The following is a 25,648-nucleotide window of genomic DNA, read 5'->3' as shown; positions in this document are numbered from 1 at the left end:
CCTTACCTGCCTCTTGAGAAACCTATATGTAGGTCAAGAAGCAACAGTTAGAACCTGACATGGAAAAAATGGTTCCATATTGGGAAAGGACTACATCAAGGTTGTATACTGTCACCGTGCTTGTTTAAATTATGTGCAGGGTACATCATGTGAAATGCAGGGCTGAGTGAATCCCAGGCTGGAATCAGGATTGCTGGGAGAAATATCAGCAACTACACATATGCAGATGAAACCACGCTAATGGCAAAGAGGAATTAAAGAGCGTCTTAATGAAAGTGAGAGAGGATAGTGGAAAAGCTGGCTTAAAACTCAACGTTCAAAAAACGAATATCTTGGCATCTGGTCCCATTACTTCATGACAGATAGATGGGGTAAAAATAGAAAAGTGACAGACTTTATTTTCTCGGGCTCCCAAATCTCTGCAGATGGTGACTGCAGCTGCAAAATTAAAAGATCCTTGCTCCTTGGAAGAAAATCTATGACTAACCTGAAGTAAAAGTGAAAGTCACTCAGTCGTGTCTGACTCTTTGTGACCCCAAGGTCTACTATCCATGGAATTTCCAGGCCAGAATTCTGGATTGGATAGCCTTTCCCTTCTCCAAGGGACCTTCCCAATCCAGGGATCAAACCCAGGCCTCTGACATTTCAGGTAGATTCTTTACCAAATGAGCTATCAGGTGAGTCATAACAAACCTAGGCAGTGTATTAAAAAGCAGAGACATTAGTGTAATGACAAAGTTCTGTATAGTCAAATCCATGGTTTTTCCAGTGGTTATGTATGGATGTGAGAGTTGGACCATAAAGAGGGCTGAACCATGAGGAACTGATGCTTTTGAACTGTGTTGCTGGAGAAGACCCTTGAGCGTCTGTTGTATAGCAAGGAGATCCAATTAGTCAATCCTAAAGGAAATCAACCCTGAATACTCATTGGAAGGAGTGATGCTGAGGCTGAAGGTCCCATGCTTTGGCCATCTGATATGAAAACCAACTCATTGGAAAAGACCCTGATGATGTCAGAGATTGAGGGCAGGAGGAGAAGGGGGTGACAGAGGATAATATGTTTGGATGGCATCACTGACTTAATGGACTTGAGTTTGAGAAAACTCTGGGAGATAGTGAAGAACAGGGAAGCCTGGCATGCTACAGTCCATGGGGTCACAAAGAGTTGAACATGACTGAGTGACTGAACAATAACAACATACAATATGTACCATTTTGTGCCTTTATCTAAGTATGTAACTTTTTTCTTCATCATAACATTTCTGAGACACATTCATGCTTTTTCATCTATCAGTAGTTCATTCATTTTTGTCACTGAGTACTATTTATTTGTATGACTATTTCACTATTTATCATTCTGTTGATGGACATTTGGTTTGTTTCCAGTTTTTAACTATTGTGAGTAAGATTGCCTTGAACAGATGTGTATAATCAGTTCAGTTCAATCATGTCTGACTCTTTGCATGGACTGAGCAATGGACTAGCATGCCAGGCCTCCCTAGCAATCACCAACTCCCAGAGTTTACTTAAACTAATGTCCATTAAGTCAGTGATGCCATCCAGCCATCTCATCCTCTGTCATTCCCTTCTCCTCCTACCTTCAATCTTTTGCAGCATCAGGGTCTTTTCAAATGAGTTCAGCTCTTCAAATCAGGTGGCCAAAGTATTGGAGTTTCAGCTTCAACATCAGTCCTTCCAATGAATAGTCAGTACTGATCTCCTTTAGCTGGACTGGTTGGATCTCCTTTTAGTCCAAGGGACTCTCAAGAGTCTTCTCCAACACCACAGTTCAAAAGCATCAATTCTTTGGTGCTCAGCTTTCTTTATAGTCCAACTCTCACATCCATACATGACTACTGGAAAAACCATAGCTTTGACTAGACAGACCTGCTGGGAGCCAGCGTGAGGAATCCCACCCGTGACAAGGTCATGCAGCAGAGGCCTTGATGGGCAAGGCTAATCAGGCCTCAGGTTTTCCCCCTGGTATTTCCTGAGCATGTACCCCCCAAAAAATAAGAATATGCCTGCCTTATTGTATCGTACTTTTCTACTTTTCTGACACTCTCTGGAAAAAGTTAATTCAGGGCTTTAGTCTCTTGCAAAAGAATGTCTCGGCTTAAAACCCCCTCTGATAACTCTCTAGCTTGCCTAACAGGTTCCCCCGGACCTCTTACAGCTTGTGAATTGCTTGCAGTCCCCCAACTGTGAGAGGCACAAAGCTTAAAAACATCTTTAAGACACAGAGCCTTTTCTAAAGAGCCAAAAATCATATTGGTGACAGGATTTCACTGTTGACTCAATGATTGCTGCCAGGCCTCCATATTCTTTATCTTTTAGGCACCTGGGAGGATGTTAATCAATGTAAATGGGATATGGAAAAGGATATATAATAGTTTTGATGTTAACAACACTAGACTTTTGAGTTAATTACTTTTCTTTTGTTATAATCACTGTACTCCTTTTACTTGTTATAAATTGCTGTATCTTTGCTATGTAAGAATGTAACCTTATTTAGTGCTTTCTGAGAGTGGCACCAGACTTTGGGAAGAACAACACAAATAAGTCTTCTGGTTGACAAACCCTTATCAGAAAAAAGGCTGTAAAATGTTAATTGGCCCTTTTGGCCGGAAGATGATGTAAATCACCTAAGACTTGTAAGCAGAGAGAAAAGCCTGGTTTTGATAAGAGTCTGGGCTGCTAACGCTGCATAACTTTGTATTACCCATTGATCTCTATGTATAACCAAAAGTATAAAAGGCCTTGAAGGACAATAGAGGGGGGGCCAGTCATTGGAAGGACTGGTTTCCCCCGTGTCTCCTCTTTACTCTAATTTCAGGCTGAATTCCCATCTGGGGCGTGGAGGCTCGCCATGTCTACTTACTTGTCCCGGCTTCTAAGATCCGTAAGAGAGAGCCCAAGGCGGGGCACTCTCTGATATTTAAATGGACGCCGGTGGCCTAACGTAGATGGTGCAACCTCCTTGTCTGGAACTGTATTGGCTTTCCACGTAAACCAAGTTATTCAGCCTCTTTCCTCCACTTAATTTTCCTACTACACTATTTCTTCCTAATCTACTCTTATATTAATAAATATATAAGTTTTTCCCTCGCCTATCCATCTCCCCATCGAATCACTGTGGTTCCACCAGGGCTGGACCCCAGCACAGACCTTCGAAGGCAAAGTAATGATTCTGCTTTTTAATATGCTGTCTAGGTTGGTCATAACTTTTCTTACAAGGAGCAAGCATCTTTTAATTTCATGGCTGCAGTCACCATCTGCAGTGATTTTGGAGCCCCCCAAAATAAAGTCTGCCACTGTTTCCACTGTCTACCCATCTATTTGCCATGAAATGATGGGACCAAATGTCATGATCTTAGTTTTCTGAATGTTGAGCTTTAAGCCATCTTTCTCACTTTCCCCTTTCAGTTTCATCAAGAGGCTCTTTAGTTCCTCTTCACTTTCTGCCATAAGGGTGGTGTCATCTGATTACCTGAGGTTACTGATATTTCTCCCAGTAATCTTGATTCCAGATTGTGCTTCATCTAGTCCAGAGTTTCTCATGATGTACACTGCATAGAAGTTAAATAAGCAGGGTGACAATATACAGCCTGATGTACTCCTTTTCCTATTTGGAACCAGTCTGTTGTTCCATGTCCAGTTCTAACTGTTGCTTCCTGACCTGCATACAGATTTCTCAAGAGGCAGGTCAGGTGGTCTGGTATTCCCATCTCTTTCAGAATTTTCCACACTTTATTGTGATCCACACAGTCAAAGGCTTTAGCATAGTCAATAAAGCAGAAATAGATATTTTTCTGGAACTCTCTTGCTTTTTCCATGATCCAGTGGATGTTGGCAATTTGATCTCTGGTTCCTCTGCCTTTTCTAAATCCAGCTTGAACATCTGGAAATTCACAGTTCACATATTGCTGAAGCCTTACTTTACTAGCGTGTGAGATGAGTGCAATTGTGCGGTAGTTTGAGCATTCTTTGGCATTGCCTTTCTTTGGGATTGGAATGAAAACTGACCTTTTCCAGTCCTGCGGCCACTGCTGAGTTTTCCAAAGTTGCATACTGAGTACAGCACTTTCATGGCATCATCTTTTAAGATTTGAAAGAGCTCAACTGGAATTCCATCACCTCCACTAGCTTTGTTCATAGTGATGCTTCCTAAGGCCCACTTGACTTCACATTCCAAGATGTCTGGCTCTAGGTGAGTGATCACACCATCGTGATTATCTTGGTCGTGAAGATCTTTTTTGTACAGTGCTTTTGTATTCTTGCCACCTCTTCTTAGTATTTTCTGCTTCTGTTAGGTTCATACCATTTTTGTCCTTTATGGAGCCCATCTTTGCATGAAATGTTCCCTTGATAACTCTAATTTGCTTGAAGAGATCTCTAGTCTTTTCCATTCTTTTGTTTTCCTCAATTTCTTTGCACTGTTCACTGAGGAAGGCTTTCTTATCTCCCCTTTCTATTCTTTGGGACTCTGCATTCAAATGGGTATATCTTTCCTTTTCTCCTTTGCTTTTTGCTTCTCTTCTTTTCTCAACTATTTGTAAGGCCTCCTCAGACAGCCATTTTGCCTTTTTGCATTTATTTTTCTTGGGGATGGTCTTGATCCCTGTCTCCTGTACAATGTCATGAACCTCCAACCATAGTTCATCAGGCACTCTGTCTATCAGATCTAGTCCCTTAAATTCATTTTTCACTTCCACTGTATAATCGTAAGGGATTTGATTTAAGTCATACCTGAATAGTCCAGTGGTTTTCCTTACTTTCTTCAATTTAAGTCTGAATTTGGCAATAAGGAATTCATGATTCTGGTCTTGTTTTTGCTAGCTGTATAGAGCTTCTCCATCTTTGGATGCAAAGAATTTAATCAATCTGATTTCAGTGTTGACCATCTGGTGATGACCTTGTGTAGAGCCTTGTCTTGTGTTGCTGGAAGAGGGTGTTTGCTATGACCAGTGCATCTTCTTGGCAAAGCTCTATTAGCCTTTGCCCTGTTTCATTCTATACGGCAAGGCCAAATTTGCCTGTTACTCCAGGTGTTTCTTGACATCCTACTTTTCCATTCCAGTGCCCTATAATGAAAAGGAAATGTTTTGGGGGGTTTTAGTTCTAGAAGGTCTGTAGGTCTTCATAGAACTGTTCAACTTCAGCTTCTTCAGCATTACTGGTCGCGGCATAGACTCGGATTACTGTGAAATTGAATGGTTTGCCTTGGAGATGAACAGAGATCATTCTGTTGTTTTTGAAACTGCATCCAAGTACTGCAATTTTTTTGTTGACCATGATGGCTACTCCATTTCTTCTAAAGGATTCTTGCCCACAGTCGTAGATATAATGGTCATCTGGGTTAAGTTCACCCATTCCAGTCCATTTAAATCGCTGATTCCTAAAATGCCCACTTTCACTCTTGCCATCTCCTGTTTGACCACTTCCAATTTGCCTTAAGTCATGGACCTAACATTCCAGGTTCCTATGCAGTATTGCTCTTCACAGCATTGGGCCTTGCTTTCATCACCAGTCATATCCACAACTGGGTGTTGTTTTTGGTTTAGCTCCGTCTCTTCATTCTTTCTGGAATTATTTCTCCACTGATCTCCAGTAGCATATTGGACATCTACCGACCTGGAGAGTTCATCTTTCCGTGTACTATCATTTCAGTGTCCTATCATGAAAAGGCAGTGTCCTGCCTTTTCATACTGTTCATGGGGTTCTCAAGGCAAGAATACTGAAGTGATTTGCTATTCCCTTCTCCGCCATGACCCATCTGTTTTGTGTGGTCCTATGTGGCATGGCTCATAATACTGTTGAGTTAGACAAGCCTGTGATCCACGTGATTAGTTTGGTTAGTTTTCTGTGATTGTGGTTTTCAGTCTGTCTGCTCTCTGATGGAGAAGGATAAGAGGCTTATGGCAGCTCCCTGATGGGAGAGACTGACTGAGGAGGAAACTGGATCTTGTTCTGATGGGTGGGGGCCATGCTCAGTAAATCTTGAATCCAATTTTCTGTTGGTAAGTGAAGCTGTGTTCCCTCCCTGCTGTTTACCTGGGGTCAATCTATGGTGGAGGTAATGAAAACAATGGTGACCTCCTTCAAAAGATCCTACACATGTACTGCTACCCTGAGTGTTCCCAACCCTGCAGCAGGCCACCACCAACCCACGCCTCCACTGGAGACTTCTGGACACCCACAGGCAAGTCTGGGTCAGTCTCTAGCGGGGTCACTGCTCCTTTTCCTGGGTCCTCGTGCACAAGGTTCTGTTTGTGCCCTCCAAGAGTCTATTTCCAAGTCCTGTGTAAGTTCTAGCAGCTCTATGGTGGGATTAATGGTGACCTCCTTCCAAGAGGGCTTATGCCATACCCAGGTCTGCTGCACCCAGAGCCCCTGTCCCTGTGACAGTCCACCACTGACCTGTACCTCCACAGGAGATGCTCAAACATAATTCTGTCTCAGTCTCTGTGGGTTCCCTGGGTCCTGGTGTACAGAAGGTTTGTTTCAGCCCTCTGAGCATCACTGGTGGGAATGGGGTTTGATTCTAAATGCTAATTCGCCCCTCCTACCACCTTGCTGGGGCTTCTCCTTTGCCCTTTGACGTTGGGCATCTCCTCAAATCCACTCCAGTGCCTATCGTCCTACTAGGGTTTCTCTGACCTTGGACGAGGGGTATCTACTCTTAGCAGATCCAGCAAAGCATAGCCACAGTTCCTGACCTTGGACATGGGGTATCTCCTCACGGCTGCTCCACATTATTATAATGTGTATAAAAAGTGTATACAAATGTTCTCATTTCTCTTGGTAAATACTTTGAAGTAGACACCACTGTTTTAGGGTAAATAAATGTTTAACTTTATGTAAAATAGCCAAAGTATTTTCTAGAAAGGCCTTACCATTTTATATTCCAAGAGCATCAATGAGAGTTGCAGCTGAGCCATATCTTTCATATTTGGTATTGTCATTCATGTTATCCATTATGATGGATGTATAGTGTATCTCATGAGGATTTTAACTTGCATTTTCTTGTTAACTGAAAAGGTCAGTTTTCATTCCAATCCCAAAGAAAAGCAATGCCAAAGAATGCTCAAACTACCGCACAATTGCACTCGTCTCATATGCTAGTAAAGTAATGCTCAAAATTCTCCAAGCCAGGCTTCAGCAATATGTGAACCGTGAACTTCCTGATGTTCAAGCTGGGTTTAAAAAAGGCAGAGGAACCAGAGATCAAATTGCCAACATCCGCTGGATTATGGAAAAAAGCAAGAGAGTTCCAGAAAAACATCTATTTCCGCTTTATTGACTATGCTAAAGCCTTTGACTGTATGGATCACAATAAACTGTGGAAAATTCTGAAAGAGATGGGAATACCAGACCACCTGACCTGCCTCTTGATAAATCTGTATGCAGGTCAGGAAGCAATAGTTAGAATTGGACATGGATAACAGACTGGTTCCAAATAGGAAAAGGAGTACGTCAAGACTGTATATTGTGACCCTGCTTATATAACTTATATGCAGAGTACATCATGAGAAACGCTGGTCTGGAAGAAACACAAGCTGGAATCAAGATTGCTGGGAGAAATATCAATAACCTCAGATATGCAGATGACAGCACCCTTGTGGCAGAAAGGGAAGAGGAACTAAAAAGCCTCTTGATGAAAAGAAAGAGGAGAGTGAAAAAGTTGGCTTAAAGCTCAACATTCAGAAAACGAAGATCATGGCATCTGGTCCCATCACCTCATGGGAAATAGATGGGGAAACAGTGGAAACAGTGTCAGACTTTATTTTGGGGGGCTCCAAAATCACTGCAGATGGTGATTGCAGACATGAAATTAAAAGACGCTTACTCCTTGGAAGAAAAGTTATGACCAACTTAGATAGCATATTCAAAAGCAGAGACATTACTGTGCCGACTAAGGTCCGTCTAGTCAAGGCTATGGTTTTTCCAGTAGTCATGTATGGATGTGAGAGTTGGACTGTGAAGAAGGCTGAGCACCGAAGGATTGATGCTTTTGAACTGTGGTGTTGGAGAAGACTCTTGAGAGTCCCTTGGACTGCAAGGAGATCCAACCAGTCCATTCTGAAGGAGATCAGCCCTGGGATTTCTTTGGAAGGAATGATGCTAAAGCTAAAATTCGAGTACTTTGGCCACCTCATGTGAAGAGTTGACTCATTGGAAAAGACTTTGATGCTGGGAGGGATTGGGGGCAGGAGAAGGGGACGACAGAGGATGAGATGGCTGGATGGCATCACCGACTCAATGGACGTGAATCTGAGTGAACTCTGGGAGTTGGTGATAGACAGGGAGGCCTGGCGTGCTGCGATTCATGGGGTCGCAAAGAGTCGGACACGACTGAGTGACTGAACTGAACTGAATAGTTTTAGGCATCTTTACATATGTGTTTGATCATTCCTATATATTCTTTTGTTAAACATTTAATTAATTTGCTTCCCTCCCTATAAAGTTGGGTTGTTCTCTAATTATTGAGTTACAAAATTCTTTATATATGTTCTATATGTCTTTTGCCAGATACATGTATTGTTAATATGTGTGTATAAATTTGTATATATTGTTAGCATATTGTGAGCCTATGACTTGCTTTTTTATATTCTTAAATGTCCTTTGAAGAGCAAACATTTCAAATTTTGATAAAGTAAATCACTGCAGATGGTGACTGCAGCCATGAAATTAAAAGATGCTTGTTCCTTGGAAGAAAAGCTATGACCAACCTAGACAGCATATTAAAAAGCAGAGACATTACTTTGCCAACAAACATCCATCAGGTCAAAGCAATGGTTTTTCCAGTAGTCATGTATGGATGTGAGAACTGGACTATAAAGAAAGCTAAGTGCGGAAGAATTGGTGCTTTTGAACTATGGAGTTAGAGAAGACTCTTGAGAGTCCCTCGGACTGCAAGGAGATCCAACTAGTCAAACCTAAAGGAAATCAGTCCTGAATAATCATTGAAAGGTTGATGTTGAAGCTGAAACTCCAATTCTTTGGCCACCTGATTCAAAGAACTGACTCATTTGAAAAGACACTAATGCAGCAAATTTGGAAAACTCAGCGGTGGCCACAGAACTGGAAAAGGCCAGTTTTCATTCCAATCCCAAAGAAAGGCAATGTCAAAAAATGCTCAAACTACCACACAATTGCACTCGTCTCACATGCTAGTAAAGTAATGCTCAAAATTCTTCAAGCTAGGCTTCAGTAATATGCGGACTGTGAACTTCCAGATGTTCAACTTGGTTTTAGAAAAGGCAGAGGAACCAGCGATCAAATTGCCAATACCACTGGATCATCAAAAAAGCAAGAGAGTTCCAGAAAAACATCTATTTCTGCTTTATTGACTATGCCAAAGCCTTTGACTGTGTGGATCACAATAAACTGTGGAAAATTCTGAAAGAGATGGGAATACCAGACCACCTGACCTGCCTCTTGAGAAACCTGTGTGCAGGTCAGGAAGCAACAGTTAGAACTGGACATGGCAAAACAGACTGGTTCCAAATAGGAAAAAGAGTACATCAAGGCTATATATTGTCACTCTGCTTATTTAACTTATATGCAGAGTACATCATAAGAAACGCTGGTCTGGAAGAAGCACAAGCTGGAATCAAGATTGCCGGGAGAAATATCAATAACCTTAGATATGCAGATGAAATCACCCTTATGGCAGAAAGTGAAGAACTAAAGAGCCTCCTGATTAAAGTAAAAGAGGAGAGTGAAAAAGTTGGCTTAAAGCTCAACATTCAGAAAACTAAGATCATGGCATCTGGTCCCATCACTTCATGGCAAATAGATGGGGAAACATTGGAAACAGTGTCAGACTTTATTTTTATGGGTTCCAAAATCACTGTGGATGGTGACTTCAGCCAGGAAATTAAAAGACACTCGCTCCTTGGAAGGAAAGTTATGACCAATCTAGACAGCATATTAAAGAGTAGAGACATTACTTTGCCAACAAATGTCCATCTCGTCAAGGCTATGGTTTTTCCAGTAGTCATGTATGGATGTGAGATTTGGACTATAAAGAAAGCTGAATGCCAAAGAATTGATGCTTTTGAACTGTGGTGTTGGAGAAGACTCTTGAGAGTCCCTTGGACTGCAAGGAGATCCAGCCAGTCCATCCTAAAGGAGATCAATCCTGGGTGTTCATTGGAGGGACTAATGTTGAAGCTGAAATTCCAATTCTTTGATCACCTGATGCGGAGAGCTGACTCATTTGAAAAGACCTTGATGCTGGGAAAGATTGAAGGCAGGAGGGGAAGGGGACGACAGAGGATGAGATGGTTGGATGGCATCACTGAGACAGTGGACATGGGTTTGGGTGGACTCCGGGTGTCGGTGATGGACAGGGAGGCCTGGCATGCTGCGATTCATGGGGTCAGAAAGAGTCGGACATGACTGAGCTGAACTGAATGAATTTTGCATCTAGGTCCATGAGAGATATTGGTGTAGTTTTCTTTTCTTTGAAATATTTGTCTGGTTTTGTTTTTTCTTTCCAAAGTTGAGTTGTAATGGGTCCCTTCATTTCTATTTTCTGAAGGAGTCTATGATGATGATGATGATGTTCTTTCATAAAATGTTTGGTAAAATTCATCAGTGAGGCCATTTGGGCCTTCAGTTTTCCTTGTAGAAAGATTTTAAATTATTAATTCAGTTTACTGTATGCAGGGCTATTCACATGTCTATCAGCTTTTGTCTCACAAAGAATCTCTCCTTTGCTTCTAAGTCATTAGATTTATCAGCCTAATTTCATTTGTACAAATCTCTTATTATCCTTTTAATGTCTGTAGGATTGATACTCATCTCTTTCATCCTTGATAATGGAAATTTGTTTTTTTCTGTTTCTTTTATCAGCTTAGCTACAGATTTACCAATTTTATTAGTTTTCCAAAGAATCCATTGATTTCATTAATTTATTTATATTGTCTACTTAAAAACTCAGAAAGTGTTTTCTTTTAGGGGCTAAATAAATATTTTAGGTTTTCAGGCCGTATGACCTTTCAGGTAGCAATAAACAATAAGTAAATGAATAAATGAATACTATGTTCAGGTAAAATTTTATTTACAGAAACAAGTTTTGAGCCAGAGTTTGCCTGTGAGCTGTGGTTTGCTGACCCTTGGTCTATTAATTTCAATTCATCTTTATTTTTGCTTCCTAGATCTTTGGAGTTAATATTCTCTCGTTTTCCAGCTTTCTAAGATAGAAATCATAATCCTTCAGCGTAGAAGAACATTTTCAATGAGCTTAGAAATCCAGGTTCACTCCTCCAACCAGCACCAGTAGTTTAAAGATGTGACCAGTTTTAGATGAAATGCCTAGTCTTGGTTTTTGCTCTTGTATATGTATGAATTGCCTCCTTTGGCTAACTTTAAGATCTTTTTAATCATGATTTTCAAGAATTTGATTATAATAACTGATATACTTTGCTGTGGTTTTCTTGGCTTTTTGTTTGTTTAGCTTATTGGATGTGTGTTAGTTTATAATTCATCAAATTTGGAAAATATTATATTCAGTGATGTTATGTTGGTACCTGGAAACCAGCAATAGTGGCAGTATTTACATCATAAAAGTTAGCCTATGCTATAAATCAAGTTTTTTCTCTCCATGATGCCAGTTGTTAAAATTTACTGCCCATGGGTCACTAAATTTGGTTCTTTTCCATTTTTTTTCTTTATGCTCTTCTACTGTGGTAGTTTCTGTTTCTACATGTTCAAATTTACTGATATTCTAAACTTTTCAGTGGGTGCTATCTCTATGTTGTGAATTTATTGTTTAAGATACTATATTTTTCAGCTCTAAGTCTCTATTTGGTTATTGTTATAGTACTTTCTATTGATCTTTTCATCATTTCTTTAAATCCTTGACCATATTTTTAATAATTATTCTAAAGTAACTCACTGTTAGCTCCCTGTTACTGTTGACAGGAACACTGTTAGCTCCAGTCTGGCCTTGATCACTTCTTCTCTCCCTTCCTATCCATGTTTACTCTCTGGCTGTGTGTACGCATGCTAAGTTGCTTCAGTCATTTCTGACTCTGTGCAACCCTATGAACTGTAGTCTGCTACGCTCCTCTGTCCATGGGATTCTCCAAGTAAGAATACTGGAGTAGGTTGTCATGCCCTCCTCCAGAGTATCTTCCCAACCCAGGGATCAAACCCACATCTCTTATATCTCCTTCATTGGCAGTCAGGTCCTTTGCCACTAGCACCACCTGGGATGGCCACTCTATGACTAACTCTGTCATTTTAGTAAGATATCACCTTCTTGAGAGTTCTGCTAAATCTTCCATATAGTTGACAAAGATTCTTCATTTGGCTTCTTAGAATTTGCATGTCTCCTAGATCTTGTGTCCTCTGGGAATGACTCTTCTGAGAGCATCTGGTCATTGTTACCACAGCCTGGTGGTTTTACCTTTTGTTAGCATAGTTTAGTTTTCATCAACAGACTCACAGAGAACCCTGAAGATTTCTAGAGCTCTTTCTCCATCTAACTCCCTCCTCTGTGCCAGTCTGCCTCAGAAATTATGGCATCTCAGACTTCTTGATCCTTAATAAGTATCTCCTGAGCTCAAGACCACTGCACAGGATGCTCCCTTCAACCCTGCAGTTGTGCTTTGGAAGATGCTCTTCAGGAAGAGACTGGAGTGATTTTAAGACTCACTTTACTTCTTTTACAGAACTCTTATAGTTCAAAGTCTTGTATTTCCTATTTGTCAGTGTTTGAGAATAGTTATTTCATATATTTTATCCAGTTTCCTATTTTTTTAAACATTAGGAAGACATGTCTTTTTCCAGTTTCTCCATCATAGCTGGAAGCTGAAGTTCTTAAACACTCTTGACCAAACCAATAATCTTCCTTCATCTGATTGAATAACCGCATTGACAGAGTTCTTAACAACAGTATCAGTCTTAGGAGGGACATACTATGAATAACAGAAAGGATGGAGATGTTATAATCCACTGAGTCAGCACCAGCTATAAATGAGGGAGCTTGATGTTTCAGGTACGTAGATTGCCCTCTTGTGCAGTAAATAAATCATATCCTTCCTTGGTTCAGTTCAGTCACTCAGTCGTGTCCGACTCTTTGTGACCCCATGAATTGCAGCATGCCAGGCCTCCCTGTCCATCACCAACTCCCAGGGTTCACTCAGACTCATGTCCATTGAGTTGGTGATGCCATCCAGCCATCTCATCCTCTGTCGTCCCCTTCTCCTTCTGCCCCCAATCCCTCCCAGCATCAGAGTCCTTTCCAATGAGTCAACTCTTCACATGAGGTGGCCAAAGTACTGGAGTTTCAGCTTTAGCATCATTCCTTCCAAAGAAATCCCAGGGCTGAGCTCCTTCAGAATGGACTGGTTGGATCTCCTTGCAGTCCAAGGGACTCTCAAGAGTCTTCTCCAACACTACAGTTCAAAAGCATCAAATCTTCGGCACTCAGCCTTCTTCACAGTCCAACTCTCACATCCATACATGACCACTGGAAAAACCAGAGCCTTGACTTGATGGACCTTTCTTGGAAAAATTAATGTCTCTGCTTTTGAATATGCTATCTAGGTTGGTCATAACTTCTCTTCCAAGGAGTAAGTGTCTTTTAATTTCGTGGCTGCAGTCACCATCTGCAGTGATTTTGGAGCCCAAAAAAATAAAGTCTGACACTGTTTCCAATGTTTCCCCATCTATTTCCCATGAGGTGATGGGACCAGATGCCATGATCTTCGTTTTCTGAATGTTGAGCTTTAAGCCAACTTTTTCGCTCTCCACTGTCACTTTCATCAAGAGGCTTTTTAGTTCCTCTTCCATTTCTGCCATAAGGGTGCTGTCATCTGCATATCTGAGGTTATTGATATTTCTCCTGGCAATCTTGATTCCAGCTTGTGTTTCTTCCAGACCAGCGTTTCTCATGATGTACTCTGCATATAAGTTAAACAAGCAGGGTGACAATATACAGTCTTGACGTACTCCTTTTCCTATTTGGAACCAGTCTGTTAATGCTGTGCATATTAGACTTTTTTCCACATTACAAGAATTTTAAAACATACATATAAGTTGAGTTGAATTGTTCCATGAATATCCATACAACCACAAGTTAGCCTTACAATGATTGTCCTTCTACTTGTACATGTTACTTCTGTCAGCAGATATATCATTCAGCTAGAGTTCAGTATTCGTATATAGTGCTTTATTTTTTGAAGTAAATTTTAGATACAGTAGAATGCACACCTTAAGAGTACCATTTAGTGAGCTGTGAGAAATGCACACAACTCTTCCTTGGATCGAATATTTAGCAATGAATGTGGGTTCATTGTTGAAGCAGCTATGCAATGGCACTTGGAAGTGGGGCTTTGGGAGGTAATTAGGTGATAAGGGTGGAGCCCCCATGGTGGGATCAGAGTAATTGTGGATAAGTTGAGAAGACAGTCATTGGTAACCAGGGTGACACCTCCTACCAAGAACCCAACCACATTGGCATTCTATCTTCTAGAACTGTGGGAAATGTGTTTACTGTGCAAACCATCCAGTTGGTGGTGTTTTATCTCAGTTTGAACTAAGACTCCTATTTAATCCTAACCCCTGTTAAGTTACATTACAATTCACCCCCAAATTCTCTATGCCCAAACCCTGTTTCACCATGTATTAATTTTGCATTGTCTAGAATGTCTTCTGAATATTATTTACAGTATGCAGTCTTTTGCATAGACTTCTTTCATTCACCACAGTGTTTTTGATATTCATCAATGTTGTTACGGGCTTCCCTGATAGCTCAGTTGACAGGAGAATCCATCTGCAATGTAGGAGACCTCAGTTTGATTCCTGGATCGGGAAGATCCACTGGAGAAGGGATAGGCTACCCACTCTGGTATTCTGGCCTGGAGAATTCCATGGACTATATAGTCCATGGGGTCATAAAGAGTCAGACACGACTGAACGACTTTCACTTTTAATGTTGTTACATAAACATACACAAATATATATATAGATAGGTAGATTTTTTTCTCAATTGTGAATTAGTGGAAACAATGTGGAAATACATCGTTTTGTCCATCCGTTCTCTATTGATGGATCCCTGACTCACTTTTAGTTTTTTCGCTATATTTTTGTACAAGTCCTTTGGTGAATATATTTTCACATCCTTTCAGTAAATAACATTGAAATGGAAGGATTATAGGGTGGCATATACTTAGCTCTATAAAACTGCTATGTATCATTTTACATTCTTGTTGACAATGATAAAGAGTTCTGATTGATCTTTATGCCCAGATTTGATGGTGTCAACCTTTTTACACATTCTTGTGCGTGTATAGTGATCTTTCAGTTTGGTATACTACATTCTCACTTGGTTCAATAAATTTTTTAATTTCTGTTGTGACTCCTTCTTTGACTCTCTGGATTATTTATTTAGAAGCATGTTATTTAATATCCAAATACTTGGGATTTTTCTAGGTACCTAGTTTTTATCGATTTCTAATCCCACAATGGTCAGGAAAAACAGTGTATGGTTTGATTGCTCTTTAAGACTTATTTTATGACCCAGTGTTTATCTTTGTAGTTACCATGTGCACTTGAAATCAACGTATATTTGCACTTTTGGGGGTAGTGCTCCACTAGTAGACTAACTAGGGTAGAGTAGTTGACAAAGTTGCTCAGATCTTCTATTTCTTTGTTGATTTTTTTTTTTTTGTCTAATGCTGTTAAGTTGTGGAATGAAGACTTAAAATCTCCTGCTTGTTGGTAGAATTGCTTTTTGGAATTCCCCCCCCCCCCCTGTATTTTGAAGCTGTTACTAGGTCCACAGAAATTTATGATTGAGATATCTTCCTGGTGAAGGTATTATGATTGATATACCTTTTATCATTATGAAAATACCCTCTTTGTATCTCCAGTAATTCCTATGTTAAAGTCTATGTTATCTACTATTATCTGGTATCAACAAACCCTGGTACCAAATTTTGACATCTTTTCATTGCTTTCATTTCCATCTATTTACTTGCAACCTATGTCTTTATATTTAAAGTGTATTTATGCAACTTATAGCTAAATCTTTGTATTTTTCAATCACTTTGACATTTGCTTTTTAAACTTAAAAATTATATTTAGATGTAATGAAATTACAGATGTGATTATACTTACTTCTCCTGTTTTGTTTTCCTGGACTGCTTTTAATGTTCTTTTCTCTCTTCCTCCTTTCTTGCCTCCTTTTGGGTTTTGGGTGGATTGTGTATTTCTCTTCAGAGAAACAACATTCATGCTAATACACAATTGGTTTTTCAGCTATAGAGTGAAAAACAATATAGTAGTTTTTATTTTTTCAGTGGTTGCATAGTCTACTAAACCACTTCATGACAAATATAGGAATGTTGCTATAGTATAGTTCTAATTCACCTCTTCCATGGTAAAAGGCTGTATTAAGCTTGCATGACATTTGGTATTTCCTTATCTATGTCTATAAAATCACAATTCAAGAAATTGAAACTTTAATTACTCGAGTGTGGATATAAAAATATGTGTGCATGTGTGCTAAGTCGCTTCAGTTGTGTCAGACTCTTTGCAACCTCATGGATTGTAACTGACCAAGATCCTCTGTCCATGGGATTCTCCTGCCAAGAATACTGGACTGGGTTGCTGTACCCTCCTCCAGGGGATCTTCCCAACTCAGGGATCGAACCCACATCTCTTGCATTTCCTACACTGGCAGGCAGGTTCTTTGCCACTAGTGTCACCTGGGAAGTCCCGAATATAAAAATCTTTTCTCACCTAAATAACAAGGACATAATATTTGAATGTGGTGTCCACAATGCTCATGGTGTGCTGTTCTGTACAAATAAATAAATATATATATCAGGGTGATGGGCACCTGAGATATACATATATACATACAAACATACACAGATACATGTATATATAATACAAATACAGATATATACACAAATACATATAAATATACACACACACACACACACAAATATATGTGTTTTCTAGCCCTAGGTTTTCCAAATATGTGATGATACGATTATGGGTTTTTGTCCATGTCAAAACAAAATACTGGACCCTGTTAATATCAGTACTCATTGCAGAAAATACTTGACTACAGGATATGCTGGTAATGAAGCAGAGTAAATTCAAAGCCCAGAGGTCTGAGAAACACTTCCTCTCTTGGCCTAACAATGGAGCACAAGGGTACCAGAGGAATACATGTGAGCAGCTGAGAGAGCAGAGTTCAGAGAGGAGTTAGACTTCTCAGTGCTATGAACTTCAGTACCTAAGAAATCCTAGTAAGTTTTAAAACTATATAGGTTTCTAACCCCTAAACATCCAAATATTCTGATTCAGTGGGTAGAAGTAGAGGTCAGGAATTTATGTTTTTAACAATTTTCATACACTGCACTGCAGGTAGTCCATACATACAGCAGGTTCATATGTGTATGCTGCCTTAAAGAATTTTAAAATTCTGGACAGATTGGGGTTTTAAATAATTCTTCATCTCTAGGCCTTTAACCCAGGTGCCTTAAGAGTCCTATAGTGAACATCCAAAGCAATGTTGTCTTTACACTGCCATTCTTTACTTTCCCACCCCCCCTTCACAATACTTTTTATTTATAAAACATGTTTTGTCGTAATTCTTCACTATGACTGGCCATCTTGGGTGACCCTGCAAAGCAAGGCTCATAGTTCCATTGAGTTATGTAGGCCCCTTCCTAAAGACATGCCTGTGATCCATGAAGGCTTTTTATTTGCATAAAGTGAAGTCGCTCAGTCGTGTCCGACTATTTGCGACCCCATGGACTGTAGCCTACCAAGCTCCTCTGTCCATGGGATTTTCCAGGCAATAGTACTGGAGTGGATTGCCATTTCATTTTATTAACTACAGTTACTTTGTTATCTTGTTTGTTCCCTTCCGTACTCTGTAAATTCCCTTACTAGACCGTAAGAGGGTACGACACGTCTGGCTCATTCACAGCACCTAGTAAAGTGTTATACACAGTAGGTGCTTGATAACTAACTGTTGAAATGATTGATTCACTCTAAAAACATAAAATCACACCTCGACAAGCTCACCACCTACCACCAACCATCATAATAGTCTCAGCAAAACCCATAGTCAAGATTACATGCCTACATTGTACCACGTCCCCACTGGCAAACCCAGAGAATGAAGGCTTCAATTCCAAGGGAACTCCAAAGAGGAATACAGAGGAAAGAGAGCTTTTGGGGGTATGAGACTGTCGAGTGAGACTGGTCATAAAACACTATATTACTTATAAGGTTCATGGTGACCAATACAATTAAATACATACAAAGGAATAGGCAGTCTGGAGATAACCGTCCAAGACGAAACACATCAGAGCCAATCCCCTGTCGTACGGACCCGCTCTGCAAAGGTAACCCACCAGGGAAGCACCCGGAGATGAAGAACCCGCCCAGGAGTAAGCCCTGCCCACACTGCCGAGGGACCCACGCCATGCACGCCCCGCCCAGGCAGCCGAGGCATCCGAGAGACGATCGCCACGCCCGCGTCCCGCTCACGCAGCGGAAGGTACAAGCCACGCAGCCCACCCACACAGCCGAAGAGCTCTTGCCACCTTGCCACGCAGCGCCGCCCACACCACCCACGCCCCGCCCAGGCAGCGGAGGGACCCACGCGACAAACGCAACGCCCCATTCCCCACGCAAGCCGCCAAAGTCCTAAGCCAACTTCTGCGCCGTAGTTATGCAACCGGTGCGCCCGTTTCCGGAAGTGTAGCCCAGACGAACATCGGACTGCGCCTGCGCGCTGACGTATTCCCAAAAGCCCAATGAACGGAGGGGTGGGCTGCTGGTGTTTGGGCCCGGTTTCCGGTTCCTGTGGGAGTTTCTGTCCGCTCTTGTGCTACGTGTCTCTGGTGAGCAGACGCGGAGCAGGTGAGGTTTCGTGTGGCTGGGCTTCGGAGCTACCCTTTGGGCACTAGCGAAGGCAGAGGGCGTGGGGGAGCCCTCCGGCCGCCTGCTCCCTGGCCACAAGGCGTCGGGGAAAGCTGACTCAGAGCCGCGAGTCTGACGGAGAAGGGCTTCCAGGGCCTCGATCCCTCCGGCCGACTCTCGGCCCGGGCCTAAGCTTTGAGGTCGGCCGTCCTTGGCTACCTCTGTGGGGACGTTTCCACTCGGTTCTGTTGTCAGAGAGGGTCCCTTCGGGGTCGGCTCTGGGGCCGTGGGTGTGGAATGTGTCTTCGAGAGCTCAGTCCTGTACTGTGACGTGGGAGGGTGAATCTAGAGTCTGAGTCAATTCAGAAGGGGTTATTGGATCCCCTTCCCTGACATTCAGTGCAGTATTTCGGTTGTTAACGCGTTGTTTAGGGAAAAAAGGTGCTTCGCTTTCATCAAGATATCTATAAATTTTAACCTCACTGGAGTTGAAGAACAGTTAAATGAAAACATTCTGGGGCTGGCATACCTGGCCTAGAATGTTTATAGAATTCCTGATATACTTTTAGTGTTTCATATATCTTGTTTTAGCAACCCACCCTGGGTGAGAAAACTAGGGCCTAGAGAGGCTACATTCCATAGAAAGGAATTTGTAGAACCACCACCTCCTCTTATAAATGGCTTTAATTCAACAGAAACTTACTGAGTATTTCTGTCCCTGGCCGCTGTTGTAAGTGCTAGAAATAAATGAAGTACAAGTAAGGAGCTGGTTTCATTAGCTGTTATATTAAATACCAGTGACTGTTAAGGATTGGATGACGTTCCTGTTGTGTGATAGATTACACGGAAGAACCTGTTGATAAAATGTATAGCCGTTTTCCTTAAAAGGTGTGTCCAAAGCTAAAGATTTAGAATTTAGCTAAATAGCTTCTGAATCTTGGTTTAGCCAGATTTTGTGGTTTTAAAAATTGTATAGATAGAGAACAATCCGATTGAAGTCCACATTTGCCTCTACTCTGGGCTCTTGAAGCATCTCAGTTGGCACTCACTGTGCTAGACACTGGTGTCCCGGGAATTTAAAGTAAAATATAGAAAATGCTTGGTTGCATCTCAACACTGTAGATTCCTTAACAGGAACAGTGAGAGGACTGCAGGGTGTGTAAGGAGTGGATGTATTGTTAGGTGCTTAGCCTTTAGTAGTGAGTGCCCTTTGATATTAAGAGCGTGCGCCTTGATCATTGAGAACAGGGGCAAGACCTATGTTTTTTTACTGCATTTGTTTTGACAGTTTGCTGGAGATTACAAAAAAATAGTGTTGATTTACTCTTGGCGTCTGTATTTTTTTTTTTTTTAATGAGATGAAATCCACCTATCCATATCAGGATGGATTTACATTTTGATATAAGTCAGCAAGTCCTTGCTATATAGTAGGTAACACCAGTGATTATCTTTTTTTCCTTTTTGGTTTTTAAACAGACATCATGGATCAGGTAATGCAGTTCGTTGAGCCAAGTCGGCAGTTTGTGAAAGACTCAATTCGGCTGGTTAAAAGATGCACCAAACCTGATAGAAAAGGTAATAGCTTTGGAATGAGAGAAAAAAAAAAATTAATATTTTGCATTCTCTAAGCCCTATATTAATGTCTTCCTGTTTAATAATTGTTGTACTTCTTTCACCACTTTTATTGATTTATTTTTGCTTTATTTTGGAATTGTCAGTTTTTGCTACATTTTGTATACTTTGTGCATCCGTTATGGATTTTTCTTTTTTATGTGTTTTCCAGGCGTATAAGGTTATTTGTTACAGCCTTATTTTCCATATTGCTTTTGCCTTGGTCATATGTAATGACTTTATAGAGTTTTCAGTATCTTTCACATTTCCACTCTGAAAAATCTTTTGAAACTCTTCATGCTATGTCACTCTTCCCCTAAACCTCTCCCAAACAAAAAAGGCCTTATAATGAAATCAACAGCATAGTTGGTACCAACCTAGGAAGTTTCTTATTTATCATAATTCATGTGTTAAAAGATGCACTAGAATTTGTCTGTTTCTGCTCTTTTTTTGACTGCTGCCCGAGTTAGGACTGGAAATATAATAGACAATGTAACATTACCTGTTATATTACATATATAGCATGATATATAGAAAAATGTAATAAGGAGTGGTCCTTGCTCTTATGGAGCTTAGAATCTTTGAGGGAAGACAATCATAAACAAATAATGACAATTATAGTTTTTAGTTACTGCTGTGGTGAGTATTATGTAAGGTAGATAGAGGAAGGTCTACCAGTATGTGATAGGAGGACTAACCAAGCTAACAAGCAGGGAGAGCTTCCCTGAGGAAGTAGTGTTAAATGGAAACATTACAGGGTCTGAACCTTTACATAAAACTCTGACCCCATTCGGTTTTTCAAGCCTTGTTTTTTGGCTTCATGATAATATCAAAGACAGTGGGCCTGTTGTTTATAAAAAATTACATTCTGTGCTTTTATAGTTGATATTTTTATCAATATTACAAAATTTTTTAAGACAAATACTGTGTATTCATGTTTTCTTTTTGGTATTCTGGTCATTTGCTAGGAAGATAAATATTTCTCTGCTTATTGATTGATTGACTAGCATGAACATGCACTTCATTTTTATATTTCCTTAAATACAAGTAAAATAGGAAAATTAAAAATCTGTCATACTTTATTTACTATTAATATGTCATTAAAAAAATATTGCATACTTATTATCAGGAGAAGTGTATACCAGTAAGTTTATTTATGTCAGTGCTAATTTTTTCCCCTTTATTTGCAGTGACAGTGCAAAAAGTAATGTAAATTTTGTGTTTTCTAAATCCAGAATTCCAGAAAATTGCCATGGCAACAGCAATAGGATTTGCTATAATGGGATTCATTGGCTTTTTTGTGAAATTGATCCATATTCCTATTAATAACATCATTGTGTAAGTAAACTTTTTGAAACAGACACTATCAAGGATAAAATGAAAATGCAGACCATTTGAGTTGACAGTTCGCTGTTTTAATATAGAGATAATGTTTCTTTGAATTTTTAATGTTGTTAGAATCTACTGCTATTTACTGAGTACCAGATAATTCAAAGTAACTTTATATATTACATAATTTTTAAAGCTATTCTGTGAGATAGGCACTCATTTTTTAATAAGTAAAATTTTAAAGGATTGAGGAAGCTAGTTAAAGGTACTCAGTATGAGATAAAACAGGTATTCAGTGATAGAACCAGTATTCAAATCCAAGTTCTCTTTGTGCAGTACATTAGCTTGTCAGCATTAAGGTGCAGAGGAAATATTCCCCGTCTGAAGATCACTATAGTAGTAGAGTTCAAACCTAAACCAGATTGCCTATATTCAGATTTTTCTTGTTACTTAATAGCTGTCATAACTTTGGACAACTTAGCTCCTTTGTGCCCAGTTTATTCAATGGAGATAATAGTTCCTAACTAGGGCTATAGAAAAGATAAGTGACTGGAAGTTGTGGTTAATGTAATGAGACACTGATACTAACTAATACACTTTAGTATATTAGGAGGAAAAAAACCTGAAAAACACTGGAATTGCTTTATTCTTTTCTAAATGCTTTGCTTTTTAGATTCATTAAGCACTCATGAGTCGAGACACCTTGTGGCAGTGTACAGTTAGAGCAGTCAGCTTTAGGCAGTTTTGTTGGTGTAAAGACTTAGTACCTGTTGTTGTACTTATTTGCTCTGTGATTTTGTATTTACTTGGTCATTTACCTGTCATTTAGATATTTAATCATGAGATAAGCCTTTTAGGCTTATTTTATAAGGTGGAGATGCTTTGTAAACTATAAATCTCTTAAGTACTGGATATTTTACTATGGATGCTTGTGGAAGTTATCTTTTTTAAATGACACGTGACTGAATGAGCATGGTCAGGTGGATTTCGTAAGTAGGTTTTCATAGCGTTACGCAGACATGCCACAAAGGATCACAGAGAGTTAGACCTGGAAAGGACCAAGTATCTCAAATCTCTTCCATCAGTTTAGAAATCTCTGCTATATTCCTAGTGAGGAAAGCCATTTTTGGAATTTTGGAATCATGGAGCAAATCCTCAAGTAGAATTAGGAAAGCTGAGCCTCAGTGTCTTTGGGCTACAGCCCCTACCTAATCAGTAAATAGAGTGGCTAGAGTGGAGTCTGTGATGCCAGCTCAGTGCTGCTGCTATGCAGCGTCCTAGCCCATTGTCAGACAGGTGTAACTTACAGAATGATTTCTTAATTGACAATGTAATACTAACATATGACTATATATATTCATGCATATGTGTGTATATATGTCTGTATTGTAGATATGTGTGTATATGTATGTACTGCAGAACCTAGTACAGTATTCTCTTGTGCATATTGAAAGCACTTGAGTAAGTGTTGAATTAAGTGAACGATGTAAGGTTCTTAACCTTTTTCTAATGATCATGATGGTAGTAATAATTGTTAACATTTATTATGCACTTGGTGTGTGCCAAGGACACACAGCTTAGTGTGAGTTGACCTTTTTAACTCTCGTGACAGTTGTGTGAGATTAGCGGTGTTATTATGCCCATTTTAGAGGTGAAGAAACTGAGGCATGGAGAGTAAGTACATTGCATGCCTGTAAGTGGTAGAGCAGCATGTGAAATCCAAGTTCCAGAGCCTCAGTTCTTAACCACTGTACAGGCCGTTACTCATTCTGAGTCACAGGCCTCACTTCAGGCTTCAGTTTGCATTTCATTAGCCCTCTTAAAAATCCAATACCTAGACTCCATTGCCTATTGTGGATATTTTCTTGCTAAAGACTCAAGTCTTCAGACAGTTTCTCACAAATAACTGCTAAATAAATTTCCTTTATCTTGGGTTTACTTGGTGTGGTTTGTTTTTAGCCTAAGAATGGAACATTACCCTTGTTAAATTACTTTTTGCTAGATTCCCTTATAGAAGACTTCTGAATTTTGAATCTGTTCAGCATTGTTATTTATCTTAGTTTTATGTTAGAAAACCTTTTATTTCATTATATGAGTTGTGGTCTAAAGTACCTTTTAGGATGAGGCACTCTCAGTACACCTTTTTGAAATTGAGATGTTCCCAACAGGTCTTTGAAACAAGTGTTAAAAATTTGCTTTCTCTTAGTTCTAATTTCTACAACAAGCACAGTATATCTTTCGCAAATCTTACTGATTAGAGATAGTTGAGCTCTGACGTTTAGGAAGCTAGTTGCTTAGAAAACTTCTTCTAGTAACAAAAATGTATCAAAATAAAGTTAAAAGTTTATATCTCTCTAGATAGTTTTTACATTAAAGTGAGGGCCAAATAAAACATTTTGTGAAAAAAGCTATCAGAAAACTTACTCTTCTCACGATATGCCATGACAACTACAAAACTGAAAGAAATCTTTTTTCCTGTTGAAAGAGCGTATTAAAATCATTTTGAGATGATAGCAAGTGAAGAATAAACCAACTTCTCTTTCATTAGGCTGAATTATCACTGTTTCCCTTATGATTTTTTTTCCCTCTTCTGTACAGTTATAGCCATCAGAATTCATATCCACAGGGTTATAATTTAAAGGATTTATATAGTTGTGGATATTTTAGTTTAAGCAATACAGTTTAATGAAGTAAGCCTTTAGGACTTTATGTTAAAGTTTAGATGCAGGGCTATTTTTTTTAGGAGTATTTTCGGGTTGGCCAAATTGTTTGTTCAGGTTTTTCAGTAAGATGTTACAGAAAATCCCAAGTGAACTTTCATTTAGTACTGGAATTATCTTCTTTCCTTAACATTACAGTTTTAAAACATGTATCTCAGTATATTATTTTAATGTTCATGCTGTTGAAACTTAGACATTCTTCTATAGGGAAGGCAATTTTTGTTATTACTATTAATACAGGTTTCTGAGTGGTTTGGGTAAGATACAGTGGTTGAGAACCAGTTTGTACATCAAATTGAAAAAGTTCTCAACAGTCCTGTTACGTAATTCATATTTTTCATCTTGTTACGAAAGACATTATGCTATGCTGTTAAGCATGTTTTTCAAATGAAGATTCTGAGTTTTAACAGATGAAGCCTGTTCCAACAGCCACGTCATCTGTAAGGGCCTTTTCAGTTCCAAGATTTTCAAGTTCAGTTTCTTCTCTTTTGTGCTGTTATGGAGTAATATAGATGTGGTTCTCAAATAACTGGCTCTCGTTCCATAAAATTACAGCATATTGCATTTCAAATGTATTATTATTAAAATCTTTAACACTCAAAATTGACCATCTTTCTTTCTTTTACAGTGGTGGCTGAATACCTTTTTAGAAAAGTAGTTTTCATCTTGGGGATTGGTGAACAAGTGAGGATTTGAGAAGCTGTTGGAGCAGAAATTTGTCTCTGTGTTTTATGTTTTTCTTTCATTTTTTTCTTCCAAGATGTTTTCTATTTGTAAATTAAAATAATTTTAAAATAGAAGTCTTCTCTTTTGTCCATCACAGATACTTATTAAATTTTAGCGGTAAGAAATAATGGGTTCTATTTCCTTCTTCCCGCTTTTCCTTCCTTCACTCCTTCATATTTTGGTTTATAGGAAAATTAAAAGGCACAGTGGAATATTGCACTTCCTGAGTTTTCCTCTCTCAGTCTGATCATGAAAGAAGGAACAGCAAATAAAGGATGGTAATGACAGTGAGAGAGCTTGAAGGTAGGGTAGGAGTTTTGTCTCTGAGCACTCATAGTATACATAAGTAGTCAGCG

The 25,648-nt window shown here is 39.6% G+C and overlaps 1 protein-coding gene across 2 annotated transcripts; it reads left to right on the top strand.

Moving 5' to 3' along the window:
- Positions 1-18,625: 18,625 nt before the first annotated feature.
- On the top strand, positions 18,626-25,366 carry SEC61G (SEC61 translocon subunit gamma). Of its 2 annotated transcripts, XM_052643104.1 has the most exons (4): positions 18,715-18,906; positions 20,383-20,481; positions 21,753-21,855; positions 25,195-25,366. In XM_052643104.1, exons 1-4 carry the CDS (start codon positions 18,801-18,803, stop codon positions 25,202-25,204), a joined length of 318 nt encoding a protein of 105 aa, XP_052499064.1. In that variant the 5' UTR covers positions 18,715-18,800; the 3' UTR covers positions 25,205-25,366. The 2 variants fall into 2 exon arrangements, with proteins under 2 accessions (XP_052499073.1, XP_052499064.1); XM_052643113.1 differs by lacking the exon at positions 21,753-21,855 and having other exon boundaries at positions 18,626-18,906.
- The last annotated feature ends 282 nt before the right edge of the window (positions 25,367-25,648 follow it).

Source organism: Budorcas taxicolor, chromosome 1, assembly GCF_023091745.1.
Source record: "Budorcas taxicolor isolate Tak-1 chromosome 1, Takin1.1, whole genome shotgun sequence".
Classification (NCBI taxonomy): Eukaryota; Metazoa; Chordata; class Mammalia; order Artiodactyla; family Bovidae; genus Budorcas; species Budorcas taxicolor.
Note: the sequence above shows the minus strand (reverse complement) of the source record. Positions and strands in the feature narration are given on the sequence as shown.

What these genes read in the sequence shown, in the direction of transcription:
- SEC61G (XM_052643104.1), top strand. Translation starts at nt 18,801, where the DNA reads ATGAACGGAGGGGTGGGCTGCTGGTGTTTGGGCCCGGTTTCCGGTTCC. An exon ending in GGTGAGCAGACGCGGAGCAG is followed by an intron (nt 18,907 to 20,382) that starts GTGAGGTTTCGT and finishes GTTTTTAAACAG; the next exon opens with ACATCATGGATCAGGTAATG. An exon ending in CACCAAACCTGATAGAAAAG is followed by an intron (nt 20,482 to 21,752) that starts GTAATAGCTTTG and finishes TTCTAAATCCAG; the next exon opens with AATTCCAGAAAATTGCCATG.